The sequence below is a fragment of the Phocoena sinus genome, chromosome 15, assembly GCF_008692025.1.
Source record: "Phocoena sinus isolate mPhoSin1 chromosome 15, mPhoSin1.pri, whole genome shotgun sequence".
NCBI lineage: Eukaryota > Metazoa > Chordata > Mammalia > Artiodactyla > Phocoenidae > Phocoena > Phocoena sinus.
Window position 1 is genome coordinate 46113882 of NC_045777.1, and position 21116 is coordinate 46134997.

The 21116-nt window shown below is 43.7% G+C and overlaps 1 protein-coding gene across 3 annotated transcripts in view; it reads right to left on the reverse strand.

The window, feature by feature from the left end:
* KIZ (kizuna centrosomal protein) overlaps positions 1–18864 on the reverse strand; it is a 114196-nt gene extending 95332 nt beyond the window's left edge. Inside the window, exons 1-4 of one of the 3 annotated variants that reach the window (XR_004345745.1) lie at positions 18663–18834; positions 13017–13079; positions 9430–9592; positions 467–559 (exon numbers count right to left, since the gene is read on the reverse strand). Coding sequence is in view for 2 of the 3 variants with exons in the window: in XM_032604899.1 (XP_032460790.1) it covers positions 467–559; positions 9430–9592; positions 13017–13079; positions 18663–18751 (408 nt within the window). In the remaining variant the exon portion in view is untranslated. Of the gene's footprint in view, positions 1–466; positions 560–933; positions 1120–9429; positions 9593–13016; positions 13080–18662 lie in introns of those variants that run through there. The other 2 variants (XM_032604899.1, XM_032604900.1) reach the window with 2 other exon arrangements.
* Positions 18865–21116: the final 2252 nt, after the last annotated feature.

Below are 21116 nucleotides of genomic sequence, written 5' to 3' on the forward strand. Positions count from 1 at the left end.
ATAGCAGAATTTATTTAAGTATTCCTTGCCATTCATTTTGTCTGTTGCTGAGATATGCAATCCTTTCTTTCCACTTTATCTATGAAAAGGTTAAAATGTACAAAATTACGTATACAAAGAAAAGAAGCAAAACGCCACATTTCATTTACTTCTCATTTAAAACATTTTTGGAACTAAGAAAAAGGCAGCTACAAAGCATTATTTAGAAAAACAAAATTTCACCTACTAACAACACTGAGGTTTTCTTTGGAATCTATCTCTTACAGCCACAGTGACTGCCTTTCAGCAAATTTAATTGAATTATACATTAAAGCAATACTCTATAAGCAAATGTCTTTAAATAATCATTTAAAGTTTAATCAAAAAGATCTTTGTAATAAGACCATTTTATTTACAACAGTATCCTAAAAGATGAACACGCCAAAAATCCTCTGTTAACAGAAAGTTTATCATTTTAATTTATTACCTTTTCTCTGTCTTCATCTTTCAGTTCACCTTTTTTTCCCAGGCTATCTTTTGAGAGTAGCTGCATCTTCTTAATTTGAGTCTCATATTCAATCTAAATATAAACAAAGTTTGATTTTGTGGAGGATATTACGACAACTAGCACCTATTTATATTTTTCAGACTTTACAGCATAAAAGGAACAGTAAAGAGAAAGTAAAAACTGATACTGCTGAGAAATTCAGTTTATCTTAGAAAACAGACAATTTCACAAATAACACATCAAAAGCTGAATTCTATAAAATGTTACATGTTTTAAATAAAATAACATTTGATGGATTTTCACATAGTCCTTCATCAATGTAGGAAATTAAACCTTGATATATTAAGCTATCATGAAAAATCCAGTTACTTTATCATGAAAGTTACACATTTGACAGTGCTTCTGAAAAGTTCTGCCCTAAAAAAAGGAAGAGAAAGCAATCCTACTGATTTCTTATCTGTATGGTATCCACATAATATCATGGTCCTACTTGTCATAGCAAGTATATTATTTGCTAGATCATCAACTGGAAACAAATTCCATTTTTTTTTTCCGGTACGCAGGCCTCTCTGTGTTGTGGCCTCTCCCGTTGTGGAGCACAGGCTCCGGACACGCAGGCTCAGCGGCCATGGCTCACGGGCCTAGCTGCTCTGCGGCATGTGGGATCTTCCCGGACCAGGGCACGAACCCGTGTCCCCTGCAAACTCCATTTTTTATGGATACAAATACACTGTAGATGTCAATGATCAGTACCATAGGCATCAAGTTTGCTCTCGTGCTAATAACTCATAAAGATGTCTGTGTCATTACCACACTATAATTGATGAAAGTGATTCCATCATAAAACGACTTTTTCTTAAAAGCAACGCATAAAAAGCACTTTGATTCATATGTTAGTAAGTAAAGCCTGAAAAAGTCTCTGCTTGTGGTCCATCACAGATAAGTATCAGAACACTTTCTAAATGAGGCAGTGATGTACTGCAATTGGAAACACACCTATAAGATAACCAAATTAGAAAACTGTTTTCTTAGTTCTCAGTCTGAAGATAAAATAGGCCCAAACTTTTGTTTTGACACACAAAAAGTGAACAGACAATAACCAAAATTGACTTGTCTCCTTCAAACTATCTTAAAAGGTATTATATGCTGCCCCATTTTTAATATGTTAAGCAGGGATTTCTTTTTTCTCTATCAGAATGCTATTAACACAGTAGATTGGCAGTAATGATATAAATAGAGACCTAATTAAATCAAAGTTTCATAAGGCCAGTAAAAATGACAAAACAAGCCAAGAAAAGATAAAGAAGGCAATTAAGAAAATACAACTTACATCTCTCTGTTCTATATCTACTCCTTTGAACTCAACAGATATTTAATTTTTAACCCCAAGAGCTTTAAACAGGCACACTCTACAAATTCCAAGAGAAAATACCTTTAAAAAGAGATGAGGGGTGATTTACAAAATAGACAAACAAAGTAAACAGAGGTTTATTAAATAATAAACCTTAAACAAAAATTCTTTGTTCCTGTGGCTACAAATGTTTTCTTATGCTCTTTAAGATCAGTTATAAACATGCAACAGGCATTGTACCTGATCTCCTCATTATGGGATCATTTCAGAGCCACAACTCCAGAAGACAGAGCACTTTCTCATGGAAATATAAGAGTATTATTCAATTCATTTTACTGAAGCAAAAAAGTACTAACTGCTTCAGGACTTCATAAGGAACAGCAGGGAAACTATCTTCAAGGGTCCAATGCAGGGTGACCTCCCTGGTGATCTAGTGGTTGAGAATCTGTCTTGCAATACAGGGGATGCTGGTTTGATCCCTGGTGGGGCTACTAAGATCCCATATGCCGCGGGGCAACTAAGCCTGAGCACCACAACTACTGAGCCCTCGCACTCTGAAGCCCACATGCCACAGCTAGAGAGAAGCCCACTCACCGCAATGAAGAGCCACGTGCTGCAAAAAAAAAATTTAAAAAAAGTCCAATGCAGATTGTTCTCAATGCATATGAAACATCTGAACTGTAGCTACTCTTCCAAATTAATGATGCAAATAAACACTATACAATGTATTCGAAATTTTACAAGTTACTATGATAAATTGATAATCGACACAAACTGTAACTCTGCATGACCTAGGACTGTGGGTTTGCACCTACAACTGTCTTTGCTCTCCTTCTTTGCCTTTTATTTATACATACAGTACTTGGTTATTATACATCCAATCTACCTCCTGAACACTGGAGAGCAGGGACTCTCAACCCACAGGGCTCCCCAGTTCTACTTCCTCCTTTATCTGCATTTAAACAAAGGGTTATACTATGTTTAAAAGGTTTTTTTTTTTTTTAAAGTTTGGGAAACATTGCACAGATGAATCTCTCCAAGACTTTCCAGCTAAAAATGCCTGATGAAGCAGTAGAATATGTGTCCTCATGTACATCTATTTCTCTGACCATCAGTCTTTCACGTCTTATTCCCTATTTCTTCTCTGAATCAGGTCCCATGGGCCTCTTCTATCTCCACAATACAGGAGGGCTTGCACTGCATCCTTTCTCCTGGGTGCAGACTGAGGTCCCTGTTCCCTTCTTGCCACGTGGCCTAGATTCCTCACAGTCAGAGCTGCTGCTTCAGAGGCCAAACGACTCACGCCTCAGTAGCATGTGTTGGCCTAGAGCCTCTCTAAGGACAATCCTCTCATCTCCCAATCAGGAACTTGCTGTCCTGTACTGCTTCACAGCACTGGATTTGCTGTTGTCCACCTAAATTTAGGAGGCCTTTCCTACTCACTTCCTTACTCTGCACAGGTGATTCATTTCAGCTCAACTAATGAAATCTGCTGACGGTAATCTGGGGTCGTGGGAAGAGGAGTTGGAGGTCCTGGCATGTCTGGGATCTCTCCATACTCACAATGCGCCCCAGTTTTCATTGTTTCCTTCTTTTCTCCTGTATTCTCACTTACAGTCCTTCAGTTTTCCCTCGTCACATAACCACTTGCCTGAAAGTGCCACTATTACCTTTTTCATAAGCTTCCTTTTTTCACTGGTCTTTGAAATTGTACAGTAATTCTCAGCTGCAGAGCTGAATTGACATTGAAGATCAGCTGGCCTGGCCTCTGCACATTACAGTTGAAGGATGGCTACAGAGAGTTAAATAAACTAATGTGACTCTCAGATGAATATGAGAGATTCACAGTCTTTTTGTTTTTCCCTCTCCTATTTTTTTCCAGTATATGGGCTTCCTCTTAAATGTGGAACTTTTACCAAAAGATATGGAGGAATATTTATTTATTCAACTAGAACATATTAACAGGCAAAAAAATGGGGTTTGCTACAGACTTTGTCTTCAGGAGCCAGAAGGTCATGCTCTGCCCACAGTGGCTGTCACAGTGCTTAGCAGGAATTGTATGAGAGCTCAGAAGATTTGTTCTCTTCAAATTTTATGCCCTATAGGCACATGTAACCTGATGACTGAATTTTCAACAAGATCACATCTTTAAATAATGACATTATGTCTTCAAAATGCCTCTGCTATCAAACACAAATGCTCTTGGGTGGTTTGCCATGGGTCCAATCACACACGTTCATCCTCACATAGTTGTTTACGGTCCATAAGAGAAAACAAGAATATGGAAGAATTACTTTTCAGTCAGTGCTTACTGAGCACTTACTATGTGCCACTGAGAGCACTGAAATAGTAAGACAAGGAGCTCACGGTGAGGTGGGAAAAAAGACACGCAACAATGACAGTACCGTGAAGGAGGTGCTTAAGTAGATCATATGACATAGACCTACAGCGGCATAGAGGGAGCAAGGTCTCCTCTATGTCCTCCGAGTCGAAGGACGTAGGACAGAACGTGGCGCATTCAAGGAATTACAAACCACTCAGCATGTGTGTAGCAGAGAGTGCAGACGCGCATGTGTGGGAGATAAAGATGTGGAGGCATGGTGCGAAGACATGCGGTGGGAGAGAGAGGGGAAGAGATGGAGGTGTGGAGGAGGGGAGGGGAGATGGCAGGAGGAAGACTGGGATAGGGGAGCAGGGGAGACAGGAGCGAGGGGTGGGGATGGAGGGAGAGGGTGGAAGGGGACAGGGTGGGGAGAGAAAATGTGCACATCCATATAGCTGTGTGAGAGGGACAGAGAGAGAACAGAACTTGTGTGTGGTCAGAAGGCTGAAGCTGTGGGTAGTTGGCAGGCAGAGATCAGCGCCTGGGCTTTGTCCCGAGAAGGCTGCGCACTCAAGGATTTCAGGCAGAGGGGAGACATGACCAGATGATGACCCGCTCCCGGCCAGGGACCCTCCCTGAGCCCTGACATGCCAGCCCCAAGCCCAGCAGTTGAATGCAGGAGGCCAAAGCAGACGCTGGCAATGCTCCACACGTGGCCATGGGACCTTTCTCAGTGCTCCTAAGTTCCAGTACCCCTGTCTCTGTGCTTAAGGCCCCTCAGAGCCTGGGGAGGCTGCTCTGCCTACAGGAGCACACGGTTAATGAGCTCCCCACACCTGTGCCCTTCCCCCAGCAGTCCTCAATCAGTGATGCTCAGGAGCCCGGCTATGCATCTCCCAAATGCTCTGAACCATTTGGTGGAGTTCCCCTGCGGAATTAAGCTCCAGGGGCCGACTGTGGTAGTTGACTTAATACCACCATTCCGGCTACTTGTCCTTCCCTGTCTCAGCTCCCCACTTGCCTCCCGGCATCCTTGCACTTCCCAAATAAGCCACTTACATCCGAACCCTTGTCTCAGGGTCAGCTTCAGAGAAAAGCCAACCTGAGACAAGAGCAAAGGGCACCTGAGGAAAACTGCTCTAAGTACCAGCTGGGCCCTTCCACTAAAGCTGCCAAGGTGCGGAGTGCGAGGAGGGAGGGGAAACAGAGGTGAAGTGGGTGGGGTGGGGAGAGGCGGTGAGGGGGCAAGAAGAGGGAGAGAGGGGCACCCTCTTCACAGCACCGGTGATTCTCCTATTTATATTCGTGAACTGAGTTTATTCACCCTCTTTATCCATCTGACAAGTAGCAATATGGCCACAAAACTGTATTTACAAAACTACATGATACATCACTATCCTTATAAAGCCCTGAAAATTATTATAGGACCCCAAATAAAGTAGTATAATTCATAAAATCAGTTGAAATGGCTTTTCAAAAAGTTTTTCAGCCCATTTTAACATTCTACAATTAAGTGGGCCTCGTCTTACAAAGAGGGAGAAATTCACTTAATATAATTTGGGCAAAATCCCCACTTCTCTCACAATGCTTCACCTTGTTTCACTTTCTGGACTTCCACCAGTTAGAAGTCCATTCACACTAACTATACTCTAGTCAAGGGAAAACGCCCCGGGCATTCTGGGGTGTGTGGCAAATACACCACGTAGGTGCTGACCAGAATACCTCTCTCCTAAGACTTCCGTGAGCTGAAGATGTGACGTGGGAGTGGGGCGGGATTAAGGGAGACAAGTGGCTCTGGTATTCCTAAGGCCACAACTGGCCGTGGCACAAAGGAAGAGGCAGGAAGAAACACGACGACTCCCACTGCTTGGACACTCCACTCCACAGCTTGCTGAGTTGGTGGTGTCACGGGCATCACTGGCTGGTTCACAGCCAATGTACAGTTTTCCACAGAACACGTATGTTTCCCAACTGCAGCTACATGACCTGCCCTTTTATGCCATCAGCAGATTTTTAAAAAGGCATTCCTTCTCCAAAATTCAAAAAGCAATATCTGTGTCATTTTTAAATGATATTTATGAATAAAGCTTTACATAGTCCTAGAAATACAGTTTATCATTCTTTTCTTGAAAATGGTCCCCTATGCTGATATTCTTTAGTAGCTCATGAGACAAGTTTTTTTTTTTTTTTAACACATCATACTATACACAACAAATGCTCTCAATATTAAAATATTTACAAAGAATGATACTTCCTTTCAAATTCCTCCCTCTCACATTTGGTTATAATGTGAAATCAATAATTAAGTAAAGCATCAATATGAAAATAAGAGGAAAACTTCTATTATTTCCTTTATTCCACTGAGAAGAAGAAATTCCCTGCTTTGTCCACCACTTTTATTTTCTCTTTGAACTCTCTGAAAAGAAAAGAGGTTTACGGGGCTTCCCTGGTGGCGCAGTGGTTGGGAGCCCGCCTGCCAATGCGGGGGACGTGGGTTCATGCCCTGGTCCGGGAGGATCCCACGTGCCGCGGAGTGGCTGGGCCCGTGAGCCATGGCCGCTGAGCCTGCGCGTCCGGAGCCTGTGCTCCGCAACGGCAGAGGCCACAACAGTGAGAGGCCCATGTACTGAAAAAAGAAAAAAAAAAAAGAAAAGAGGTTTACAATGTTGATAACAATTGCTTTTTGAGCCTTAAGCATTCTACTTGAACACTAGGAGGAAAAACCTGGAGTGCTGTAGCTAAGACTCACTATTGCTTGAGCACATCTAGCCTCCAGATCTTGGTTTCTAAATACCCCTTCCCACCCAAAGGAACCACAGCTCCTCAGATAAGAAGCTAATTCCAAGTCCGAGGCAGGGAAGTATAAGGTAAACCTGGAACATCTTGTCAAAAGGACACAGGAGCCAACTCGAAGAGACTCTCACTGGCAAAATTTGGGAGAATGTAAGCAACAAAAGAATAATTACAGTAATTGATAATACAATGACTAAATAAAGATTCACAAGCCCAGAGTGACATTTAGACAGAGAGAGGGAGAAAAAGAAGGAAAGAAAGCTCTTCTTCATAGAAGAATGCCAGCTAACAAATGTAAAAGACGAGATCAAATTAGAAAATCACCATTTCACAACCTCCACTATAACTGATTCAGGCATCATTAATGGATTCTAAAACCGCTAGGCAAAAAAGGCTGTTGAGGAACAAGGTATTCCCAAGATGTCATGCCACCACTCCACAGATTATTTACTAATTTACAAAGGGAAAAAAAGGTACCTTACAATAGAGAGACCTAGAAGTCACCATGTTAACAAAGGCATCAAACTCAGCCTGGCTCAAACAAGACCACCTGACATCATGGCTCATGAGCCTCCTGACGGGATGCAGTAGAATGTATAACCTCAGCTGTGACTATTTAAATTTAATTAACCAAATTTAACACAAAAACTCAGTCCTCAGTGTCACAAGCTACATTTTAAGTGCTCAGTAGCCATGTATGGCTAGTGGCTACTGTATTAGATGGCATCAGTACCGAGACAGAAGGTTCCCATCACCACAAAGTTCTACTGGGCAGTGCTAGTCTAGACCAAATTTCCAGTTTACAGGAAACACAGGGGATGCTACACAAGTTAAAACAACCAGTCAAATTCAGAATGTAAGTCATTCTACAAGCAACTGGCCTGGCTTCTTCAAAAAGCCAGTATCACTTAAAAAAACAAAACAAAACAAGGAAGACTGGTAGGAAACCAAATTAGATTAAGAGACTAAAAAAGACACAATAACAAATGTAATGTGTACCCTAGTTGGCTCCTGGTCTGGAAAAACAGACTTCTGAAGGGAACTGTGGAAACTGAAATATTGGCTGAATACTAAATAATATTATGGAATCATTAGTAATTTTCTTTGGTGTGATAATGGTATGATTATGGAGGAGACTGTTCTTGTTCTTAAGGGATCCACACTCAAGTATTCAGGGGAGAAATGTCATGGGTTCTGCTGCATACTTTCAATGGCTCAGGAAAAAATATACATACACAGACACAGACAAAGCAAATATAGCAAAATATTTACAACTGTTGCATCTGGTTAGATCATGAGCTGTCTTAGTCCATTTAGGCTGCTGTAATAAAACTGCACTGGCTGGGTGCCTTATAAACAACTGATACGTATTGCTCACAGTTGTGGAGGCTGGAAGTCCAAGATCAAGATGTCAGCACGGCTGCCTTCTGGTGACAGACCCCTCCTGGTTCAGAGCTACCACCTTCTCACTGTGTCCTCACCTGGTGGAGGGGGCCAGGAGTGCCCTGGAGCCTCTGTTACAAGGTACTAATCCTGCTCATGAGAGCCCCACCCTCGTGATTTAAGCACCTCTCAAAGGTCCCATCCACTAATAACATCACTTTTGGAGGTTAGGATTTCAACATATGCATTTGGGCAGGGAGACACAAACATTCAGACCACAGCATGAATGTTCATTATAATAATTCTTTTCCTGTGTACTTAAAATCTGTATTATACACGGCTAGGGGAAAACTGAGAGGAAAAAAAAGGAAGGGAAGTGCTGAAGCCAACTTCTCCGGTAACCAGTACGCAGGTGGGTTAAGTTGGGCAAAAGCCTTGAGCAGCACAAATGGTGAGAAACAAGGCCTAGCCCCCCATGCTTGACACAGTTTGTAGAGCAGAAGGTTGCCAGGCAGCCTAAGGGAGTGGGGGCCAGGGTCGGAGAGGGCAGGGAAGGCGTGGCTGTTCTGGCTCGCAGAGTCGACGGGCATGAGGGTGAAGTCCTTGGGCCAGTTCTTCCCCCCAGTCTCCCCCCGACACCTGGCCTGCCCAGAACAGTGGGGCTCAGGCCACAGAAAAAGAACCTCTGAAGAAGGAAGCAGGCTCCACAGGGAACCTGATGTTGCTCAAATTCAGTCCTGAGGCCAAGAGATCCCATGTGCCAGGCGCCAGGTCAGGTGTGGCCAGAGGCCGTGCCCGTTTAACTACCTGTGTAGAGTAACAAAGTATTCCAGTAATTCCTCAACTAAAGTAGGTTCTGGAACTAAAGGTTCCAGTAATTCCTCAACTAAAGTAGAAATCTGAGAAAATGCAATCTCCAGTTCTCTGATCAAAATCTGGTCACATGGTAAGTAATTCCCAGAGAAAACTGACAGTTAACTTACGGGTGAACAACTGAATATCAGTGACTGCCACGGACCAGAAACTTACTACTCACTAGTTCCAATCTTAGCTAAAAAGGACAAAAGAAAACAGTACAAAATGAGATGTCACCTTCAGTTCTTGCAGCTTCTCTGAACTTGTGGTAAAGTGTCCAACGTGAGCCTGGATCCGCTCAAACCGCTTTAAATATTCTTGGTTTCGAGTATGAGCCTTCTTTTCTGATTCACATATTTCCTTCAGGTATTTCTTTAGTTTTAAATACTTCAGCTTAACTCTAGAAGAATAAAAGCAGATTTTTAAACGATGGAGTTAGACTTGAACAACTCTAAGGAGGAGAATTTAACAAAATTGTTAATGAGACAATGTATTCTAAGATATTTTACCCAAACGCTGCCGCCTAAAGGATAGGATGCATGTGCACTTTTAGAGAGGAAATTAATGCAGCATCACTGAGGCATCACCTCTAGGCATAACTCTCCTGAGAAATGGATACCAGACCACATTACACCACTCACACATAAAGATTTATATGGATTTCTTTCTCAAAAGTGTGGTGTCAGGAGCCGTGCCAAGGTGGCCCTTTTCAGATGAACAGCCCAATGGCGTTCTTTTATGTGACAATTTCAAAACTACCTGCTCATACAGAAATAGAATCAAACTATGCACCACAATCCACAAACATTAAGAAATTTTGAAATTTAAAATGCCCTAAAAGTTCTCATTTAGGTATTTAAAATTTTTTTTAGAAACTGCAATAACATACTGTATTATGAAAATATTTTATAACAATATATGGATTGTCACTCTACTCAAATTGTGAAGAAACCTTTGGAGACTCTCATCCAAAATGCAGTATCAAAAGACACAGCAGGTGGCTAGAACTGTGCAGCCCCTCTCCCCTCATTACCAACACTGCTCCTCTCAGCTCTTTTGTCTTCACAAGTATTTAAGTCATAAGAGCACCTGGTATGTAGCATTTCCACTGCTGGCTCAATTAATTATTCAACATTCTCTCATCAAGCGAAAATAAGTTGCAAACTATAAAAATGTTCACCCTCAAAAACAGATTTGCAGAGACGCTGGAGATGTTAAAAATTAAACAACAATAGACCTTAAACTCCCACCTCTAAGCCAATAATTTTCAAGAAACTCTTTATCGTGCTAATAATTCTGTGCTTTGATCTTGGTTGGCTGTCCCCATTTTTCCTTCTGAACAAAAAACTCAGGACTGGGTGTACTGCTGCCCATGCCTGCCGTTTTCGACACAAGTGACGGTAACAGAGGTGGAACCCGACATACTTTCCCACACAGGCACCTGGGGAGGCTGCTGGCTGCGACCAGAGTCCACCTGGAGTAGGTACAATAGGAACCAAGCCTTCTCCACCCGAAGTCTAGCTTCACTCCTGCCCTCACGTTAACCCTCGAAGCTAACCACATCAAATCATCCAGCCCTCCATGCAGTCATTCATACAGTCAGCACTCTGCATACAAAAGCCATGCAGCTTGGGACAACAGGGAAACAAAACTTAGATACACACAATATAGTGTGATGGCTGCTATGAGGGAAACTGCAAGGGACTCTTAAAGACTGGGCAATGTGACCTAGCTGAAGGGGCCCAGGAGGCCTTCCCAGTGGAAATTAATTTTCAGCTGAGATATGAAGGATGAATTAACAGTTAACCCAAAATTGGGGAAAGCAAGAGTGAGAAGATGAGGGGAAAACATTCCGGCAGAGGAAACAGCATGTTGGAAAGCTCAGAGGCAATAAATAAGAGTAACAGTGATACTGACAAAAAATGGTCATAAACAATAAATTATTGACTCTTACTCTGGGTCAGACCCTGCTTAAGGCTCTATTAAGTTCTCATAACTATCTCCATCCCCATTTGACAGATGAAGAAACAGAGGCACAGAATACTGAAGTTACTGTCCCATGGTTGCCTGGCTAAGTGCTGGCAAGGCTGAGACTAAACAGAGGCACCTGGCAAGAAAGTCTACCTGCTTCACTATACAAGACCTTGTCACGTTCCAGAAACCGAGGATTCAGTCCATGAAGAATTTTAGGGAGAGGCTGGCAAGAGACAGTAATGATGGAAACTAAACAGGGGCAGATAATAGAAGCTCTGGTATACCACCGCACCACCTCACCTCCTCCTGGCCTAGCTTTTCTTCCTGCAGCCATGGCTGCAGCAACCTGGCAGCACCTGCATCCGCCGCCCATGGTATCTTGCTTTCCCGGGGCTGCTTTTCTGAATTTGCAGCAGGGAAAGCCTGGAGGTGCGGAGGAGTTAACACCTCCTGAGATGGCCCTGACCAACGGGGGTCAGGAACCGAAAGGTAAAGAGCCCCCCTCTTCCTTCCCTTGAATGGACACTTGGGAGGAGCAGAGAGATGGAGCCGCAGGTGCCCACAGCAGTTACCAGCTCCTACTCCATTCTTCCCAGCCCTTTATGTGACCACTTCCTAAAATAAACGACCACCTACACACTAACCCTTGTCTCAGACTCTGCCTTCTGGGGCAATCAGGTTGAGGCAGCCATGTTAGATGGTTTGGATTTTATCCTATGGGCAAAGAAAGCATATTTTTAGCAAACCATACCCTCTGTCTTCCAGGAAACAAGAGGCTGAGAGAGGGGAACAAATTCAGCTAGCCGAAGCTTGATGAAGATTCCCACTGGTCTCTCATCTCACCCGGCCATTATGCCGGGAAGCCACCTGGGAACAGGCTGTAGGAAGAGTCTATGCCCTGTCTTCTGTCCCTGTAGTCAGGGGCTAGAAAAATGGCAACTGCCACGATCCTCTCAGACTTAGGGCCCACTTCTGAGGCCACGGCATCCACATCACTGCTATTTCTTCCACTGTCTTGCTGACTCTCCCTGTCTCTTTTGGAGCCGCTAGAAACACATGGCTGTCTACTCTGGTAGCTTTGGAAGTATGGACACTAAACAAAGCGAAAGAATAATTTTGGAGATGAGGAAAAATGGACCTGATGGGTGCTTTGGTTTTAAAGTATTCTTGGTTTCTCTCTCTTCTGGATGAGATGTTTTCATTTCTCACTCGTACTGTGAAGTGGATACGTCACAAACTTAACTCTATCACAGCCAGAAAACTTTCCTATGAATAATATTGGAGGTTACACCATATATTTGGCTTAAGGATAAAGTTCAGTTTCCTTAAAAGATAATTAAAAATATTAAGAGTTTGCTCTTAATGTTAGAGTAAGTAACCTAAAAAGGATAATATGTATATTATCCACTGCTCAGAATAATTTTAACAGTCATTGTCATACACCCATGAACAAATGAGACACCATGTAACCCTGCCTACAACAGTTTGTTGAAAGGTCAGCTGTAATAATTATGACTCAATCATTCACAGATTCAATGTGTTTAAATTGTGACCAAAAAGATAAGTAAGACTATAATGTGTCTTATTCTTAAGCTTTTTAAGCAAGATTCCTGAAAGAACACAAATTATCAAATAATGAAAATACAATAATTTTTATCTTATATTTTCATCAAATTTATTCTTACACTTAATAGTGATTGTATTAAATTGCAGTGTTTACTCGAAACGATTACACATTAGAAATAAGGAACGGCAACAGGACAACTATGGTATTTGTAACATATATTGATATTAGGGTTAAATTTTGATTAATATAGGCAAATTGGTTTTAAAACTTTGTCATATCTTACCTGCATGTATCAGATTGATTATATTCATAGAGTTTCCCTTCCAGGTCCAATCTCTTCTTTTCACTATAATACAGAAAGAATATATTTTATGAATAAATTACACTGATCGGTAACAAGACAGGCAGATCTAGAACACGATCTCCTTCGTGAGAATGCTTCTCTGGTCTCTCTGAGAAGCAGAAAATGCCACCTGCATTTGGAACTCAAGACACAGAAGTACTTAGCAGTCACTAGGGAAGTCTAAAAGGCAAAAAGGACACCAATATGAAGCAAAAAGAACAAGATTCTCAAAGTAAATGGGGAAACGTAGTGAGAAAAGGCTGGGAAGCAGGTTCATTCATTCAGCAAGAGTTATTTATTGAGTGCAGTGGTGAGCCAGGCTCTGCTCTAGGGGAAGACTGACCTGGTAAATGAGCTAACCAAGATCCCTGCCCTCAGGCAGTGACATTCAAGGGGGAAGGGCAGACAATAAACAAGATAAATATGCAAAATACAACATGGCCAGCATCTCTGAGAACAATGGGGGTTCCACACACAAGGCTTCCATAAATCCATCCTGGACGGAAGGCTGGGGGCTCGCTCTGCTCTCAACCAGACAGGCCTGGGCAGGGCCATGTGGCTGAGTTAGGAAGAGATCTCTGAGAAGCAGACTTGGCCTTACTCACATTTGGGGGAGACCAGGTACCCTGACACCACTACTTGGAACTGAAGGCATTTCCTTTTATAACTTGATAACATCGCCATGATTCGTCACTCACTGCTAGTCCCCGGAGGTACTGCCAGTAGAGACAGCTTGTGATGTTCAGGTAAGTGCTGGCAGGAAGCTAGAGGACAGAGCTGACATGCCCACCTGCACACCCAGCCTGGGCAAGAAGCAGGCGAAACTGGACAGCAGAAAAGGTGGCAGCAGCCAAAACCAAGGGGCTAGAGGGTAAAACTGCTGAACAGCAAGCCATCCCAGTCTCAAAAAGAGCCCTTGGAGGTTTAACCACAGATGGCTCTGCTCAAAGACCACCAAAGTACAAGCTTCAACTGAAGTCAAACTGGTAATCTAAGTTGACATTAATTAAGCAAGGCTGAATGAGAAATCACATAATGTCTAAGAGAAAAATGCTAAAAAAACAAAACAAAACAAAAGACTGTGAATCAAAGGAGTCCAGAGGAGGATGGGCGCTCAGGCTGGCCTCCTGAGGGAAAGGGCCGAGGCCACGTCCACTTGGGAGCTCTTAATTATTAGCTTCTGTTTTCCTTCAGTCGATTTTTTCCTATAAAAAAAACCCCAAAGTTACACTGTTAGCTATATTATAGGTCTAGTAAACTTTTCTGCTTATTGTAATCTAGAATGGAAACCACTATTTAACCAAAATTCTTCTAAAGGGACAATGGTGCCCAAAATCCAAACACCTAGTCTTTGCTTGGGGAACACAATCCATTCCTTGGTTGGGCTGTGCCTATGTTTAAACAAGAAAAAGATTACAGAATCACAAATTTTTAAATTAGTAGCTTCACACAGATCTTTACTTTCTCATTAAGAAGACTGGACTTGGAAGAGAAGTGAAGGAAACGTGGTATAACTGCTTCCCTGTTAGAAGTATTTATTCCCCTTCTAAGGTTTCACGATCAATATGATAATGAAGAGTGACTGACTGGACAGTGTAAGCAATTTGCCATTAAATTATGGGGACAGAAAAACCCTTAAATGCAGTTGTGACCTTGCCCGTGATGTCATGATTCACTTCTGTGGTACTCCTGCCAAGAAAACATGATCACTGTCTGGTCATGAGGAACCATCAGACGGACCCAGCTTGAGGATCACCCTCTGGGATGAGAGCTTTATTCTATGAAACTGTCAGGAACACGAAAGACAGGGTAGGATGGAGGAATGGTTCCAGACTGGGATAGAATGGAGAGACATGGCAACACTGGTTCACAGGTGGGTGCTGGACCAGAAAAGAAAAAAGTGTTAGGACAGTTGGTGAACTGTGACTGGGGCCTGTGGATTGGTATATCAATGTTAGTTTTCTGATTAGAGGGTTATACAGTGATCATGTAAGGGACATCATATCTGCAATTCTCAAATGGTTCAAAGAAGTCTCATGCTTTCACATAGACAGGCAGAGAGACAAACAGAAAGGGAAAAAGAAATAAAATGTTAAGGAGTTGAGGAATCTGGGTGAGGAGAATATTAGAGGTCTTTGTCCTATTCTTGCAACTTTTCTGTAAGCTTGAACTTTTTTCAAAATAATTTTAAAAATTTGCCCGTGACCTCAAATGAAAAAGGACCACCAGCTTTATGGGAATCCATCACCTCCCAAGCAGAAAGTTCTTTTCAATAATGAATGTAAAACTTCCGTGTTCCTGCTCTGTCTTCAGTACATACAGACGTCCACTGGTCTTACTTCTCTACTGCGACCCTTCAAACACTGAAAAATCACAAACACCTCTTGGCCTTCTAATTCCAGGCAAAATGATGCTGATCTCATTAACTCTTCTTCACAGGCCCATTTTCTAAACACATCCAAGCTGCAGTGCCCCCGACATTGACTTTCATATCTATTTTAAATTCAAGACTTAAAATAAGATATTTACCCCAATAAAAAGCCAGAGAAAGGCTTATTGGGAAGATCATCTTAGAACTGCTGCATCTTTTTTTTTTTTTTTTTTTTTTTGGTACGCGGGCCTCTCACTGTTGTGGCCTCTCCGCACAGGTTCTGGACGTGCAGGCTCAGCGGCCATGGCTCACGGGCCCAGCCACTCCGCGGCATGTGGGATCTTCCCGGACCGGGGCACAAACCCATGTCCCCTGCATCAGCAGGTGGACTCTCAACCACTGCGCCACCAGGGAAGCCCGAACTGCTGCATCTTAAATCTCTATTTCAGAATCTTTAAACACCCAGCCCTGAGATGTGTATCCATAGGCCCCGGTTTCAATCACCTACACCTCTGACCTGGACCTTTCAAAGTTTTACACAGCTGGGTGCTCCTTAAAGTATAGCCACGGGGTTTAGTTTTCTCCTTGTAAGCTGCTTATTATTCTATTTTTGTCTCAATACCATCTTCAGCTTTACTCAACTAATATCTCAGCATCAATTTCTGGACTATTATGATATCTCACTCTGAATCAATATTGGCATTGAAAAAACTGGGGCTGGTTAATGGGCCTTTTCAAGGGATGTTTTTATATAATTGTAAGAGTCGATTCCACTTTCATGTTGCTACCATGCTTGTGGCACTGAACACACTGTAACAAGTCACTCCATCAGGCTGTTTTAAATCCAGTGACTGGCTTTTGCCATGATGCAGAGAAAACACTGTATACAAAAAGGAAAAAATTCAGAATATAAAATTACATCTATGTGAGCACGGCTAAGACAATTTGGGTTAGAAATACACCACTTACAAGGGGAGGGCCCAGTTATTAGACCAGCTAACATTGCAATAACCCACCTCTAAGAGGACTAAGAAAGGGCAAGTTGTTTTTCTCTACCATTCCCAGGACATTTTCAGACTGACAAATCAGCTGTGACTACCCGGGGTTGCAGCCTTTAAAATGACTCTAGAGTTTTAAGGAGATAAAGGTCCTTATGGTCACGGGGATTGGTCAAACCAACAAACAGGTACATACAAATACTCAGATGGGATACAGACGATAATATTCATTGCTTGCTGCTTTGCAAAACTAACAGCTTTAGACTTTTTTTTACTTTAAGGCTCATTGCTCTACTAGAGAAAAAAAATCTGTGGCCTTACTTTACATAATATTCAAGGCCCCTCATTTCTGGTGACGAAGGCAGGTCAGGGGAGCTGAATGACCAGCTCAAGGTCACACAACTGTTGGTGGACTAGAACCTAGGTTTCCACAGCTGTCCTGCAGTTTTCTTTGTATCCGAAGTGATTTGCCTCTGTACTTATTAACTATGCATTAGAGTTAGTTATGGAATTTTTTTTTTTTTTTGCGGTACGCGGGCCTCTCACTGTTGTGGCCTCTCCCGTCGCGGAGCTCAGGCTCCGGACGCGCAGGCTCAGCGGCCATAGCTCGCGGGCCCAGCCACTCCGCGGCATGTGGGATCTTCCCAGACCACGGCACGAACCCGAGTCCCCTGCATCAGCAGGTGGACTCTCAACCACTGCGTCACCAGGGAAGCCCTAGTTATGGACTTTTAAAATGAAAAATGAATACACACAGTAACAAATTTGTACTGACTTAAAAATGAAACCTCCAAATGCAGAACCATGAATAGGCTGTAAAATTTGACTCAAATTCCTTATATAATTTCAACAGCCTCACCTTGCTTAACAGTGAAAGCATTACGTGTTAGACATAAAGTGAGTAATGATCATTACACAGAAATTATACCATAAGGACTATAAATAGCCAGGTGTTCCTAGCACAGGAAGCAAAAATGATAACTCACAATTAGCTTTTTTAAAAAAATGCCATTTGAACCAGTAACATTTTAAAATTAGAACTTGGGTTAAGAAATACAAATAACTAAAGGCCTGGGGTAACTAAGCCACTCTTTTAACAGAACACAGAGCACTGTAAGTGTACCAAAGCACAGAGCACTATCTTGTCTCTCAATGAAGGCACTGCAGGAAGTGATTTTTTTTTTTAAGTTGGAGGTGAGGTGAGTGGGTGGGTGGGTGAGTAGTGGTATGTCAGAAAGAAAACAGGATGTAGAAAAGGGTTCAGGGGTAAATACAGTGAGAATGTTATTAAGGAGGCCTCTTGTAGATGCTCTATAAATATTAAACAAGAATTAACTCTAGCATAGGTTGAATATAATTCCTTTTCAAAACCAGTAACTTCTGCCTTTACCTTCCATGTAATTATTGTCATTTTAGAATCATCACACACACAGCTCTCTTCACTAAAATGATTTTGTAACTTTTAACACTCATTAAACGTTTTGTTTATCAAGAGATCCAAAACTCTATTTCCTTTCTTGTCAACTAATGAGATTTCCAACTCCAATTAATTTAGCAACTGAATAATAATTTCAACAGCCTATCTTTTACGCAGTTATTTATAGTAAATTGCTTTATAATTTTCTCTCTTTATGTGATCAAGCTGTTCTTCAGTGGTTCTCATCTTTCATGTCTTAATCAAGGTATCACGAACCCTCTGAAAGCTGGGCTTCTCCCGCTGGAAATGTCATCCCTTCGCTGGAGATCTGGCCCCACAAAAAAGCCTCCTTCATTTAAACAGGGCACATGTTTGACAAACACACACACTCTCCCGCCTGCGTTCCTGGACCTGTCATCACTGATGCAGCGCAGCTGTCAGGGTGGGATGAGAATGTGAAGAGCCGGGGAGGGGGCGTGTGGAAGGGGACCAGAGAAATTCACGGGCTGGATTGAGAGTGACAGGAGACTCCCGCTCTCACTTCTGGGCACATTCAGTGACACGGCCGCACGCTCCCGCGGGACACTGCCCATAAGGAGGTGTCTCTGGTAAACTCCGTCCTCCAGGCCCCTCCGGGAGCTCGAGACGGGGGGGGGGGGGGGGGGGGGGGGGGGGCGTCGCGGGACTGGACCCGGGCCCAGGGGAACCGCGGGCGGGGGCAGCAGAAAGGAACCGGAGGCAGGGCTCCGGCGGACCCTCGGGCCGGCCGACTCCCCGCCCCCGCCCCGGGTAGGCCGTACCTGTCCCGCAGCCCGTGCTGGAGGCGGCCCAGCCTTTCGTAGTAGTCGGGGCTCGCCAGGGGCGCGGACGGCGCGGAGGCCCGCTGCATTCCGCCGCCGCAACCACTCCTCACAGCCTCCGGGCGGCCGCGGCCCCAGTTGTCCGAAGCAACGGCCCCACCATGCACCGCGGGTAGACGCTGCGCCCCGACGCCGCACGGGGTGGGGCGGGGCGCCGTGGAGGGGCGGGGGCACGGCGCCGTGAGGGGTGGGGCAACTTCCTGGGGTCGTGGCGCGATGGAGGGGCGGGGAGGAGGCGGGGCAGACGGCTAGGAGGGGCGGGGCGCCGTGGGAGAGGGCGGGGTGCACGCCGGCGAAGAAGAGGCGGCGTTGCGACTCAGTGCCCAGGCCCCTTTGCTTTGAGGCTGGAGTCTTCTTCTACCCCAACCGTTCGGAGTTCTCGTGGGAGAGACCCTGGCCCTCCTTCGGGCGGGTCCCTCCTCTGAAGGCCAGGTCTGAAGCCGACCCCGTGATCCCCGCCCCCTAGGTAGAGGATGGAGGCTGGGCGGGAGTAATCACGTGATCATTTTTGTCTTTGGCATCAAACTGCTTTAACTTTACCAGGTGCATTCTCTCCTTCCTTCCCTTCTTACCATATTTGCTGAGTGCTGGGCACAGTGCTGTTTGTTTTCCTGCCAGCGCTTAAAAGCAAAACAAAACACGAAAAAGACAAAATCCTCAGTCCTAAGCAGCTATGCTCAACCCTGAGAGTAGACCCCGTTAGCTGAAAGCCCGTGCTGACCCTGAGGCTGTGGCTAAGGCTGCAGATCACATTGCTGGCTGGTGAAGAGGGGGAAGTTGCCAGCAAGTTGCTTGCAAAGCTGACATTTGTGCAGACAGAGCTCAGTGGACAAACGCCCTGTACAATACTTCATCAGGGACTCTGGAGCCCGCTGCCTGAGCTCCAATCCCTTCTTCCACTGCCCAGCTGTGTGACCACGTACAAATCACCCTCTTTACCCCCAGGGTTCCTCGTATGTAAAACTGGGAGGCTGTTACTACACGACCCACCTATGTCGTTTCTATAATGATGAGATTCATTAATGTGTGTAAGTGTTTAGAAGGGGTCCCAGCACATAGGAAGAAGCATCAGTTTTTATCATCATCATCACCAACTTGGGGGAAAAACTTTCTGAAGAACCATAACTGTATTCTGAAGCCCACAGGGCAGGAAAAAAGAAGCTATAGAATTTCTTTAGTCTCTTATTCTTCACTTCTTTTGTTTTTTCTTTGTCATTAATTTCACTTACTTGTGTGCTAGGTGTGACAAACTCAGAAATAGATCATCAGCAAGAGAGATGGGCCATTCAAAGGTCTGCAGTGTAAAATGATGATGTTACTCAGCCTTCTCTTCACATTTGCTAGGTCCAGGGCAAGAGGATGAATGGAGACCCTCATGCCATCTGTCAAAATATGAAACAATTAAAAATCAAGATGACAAATTGTAGATAAAATATGGTCCCTCCTACCTTGACCAATGTGCCTTCATAAAAGGGGAGAATTCATACAGGGGAATTTAGTTTTCTGACTCCTTACCCAGCCTTACCGGCCCCCACCCCAGTAGCCCCCTCCCCATACCAGTCCACAAGTCCTAGCTCTGTCCTCATTCCCACCTCAGCCTCCTCTTGGCCACTTCTCAGGCTGAAGGGTAAGCACACCAGTGACGCTCATCCTAGCAAGAAGGACCCAGGAAAGAGGTCTTTAAAGGCCTTGGAAAGGAGCTTAGGCCCCTTTGACCAGGGGATGTCCGGGTGATGGACACCTGGAGTGTGTTCTAGAAGGACGTGTGTGTGTGTGTGTGTGTGTGTGTGTGTGTGTGTGTGTGAGACCTCCAGGCAGGCATGTCCCCTGGCCCTGGGGCCTCCTCGCCTTGTATGGAGTGGCATGGCCAGACAAAGTCCAGAACAGGCTCTGTAACGTATAGAAGCCCAGGTAGGGCCTCTTGCCTGAATCTAAGGGTAGTACTGATGTTACTTTTATTTAGTTGTTATGTCACATTATACCAAGTTGATCCCATGGTAGTGAGCAAAGCTTTGCTTACTGATTTTAGTGCAAACAATATTTTACTACAACCCTGGCCAAAAAAATGCATGTATGGCGATATTTTATTTAGGACCATCCCTACCCATATTAGTTTTTTAAGGAAAAAAATCCCCAATTAATGTAACTAATTATTTTCAGCAAATACACAGAGTAAGCAGATAAGACAGTCATTTAGCATCCAAAATTTTTATTTGGCCATTTTAGGAGAGTCTAAAATTAAATATAATTAAGCAGTAAATAGATAATTCAAAATAATTATAATTTGCATTCTTTGGTTGATTTATTAATGACATATGACAATCTAGATGCAGGATCCATTTATTAACAGTTACACCTAGCAAATTAAATGAATATTTCTAGAGTATTTATGCT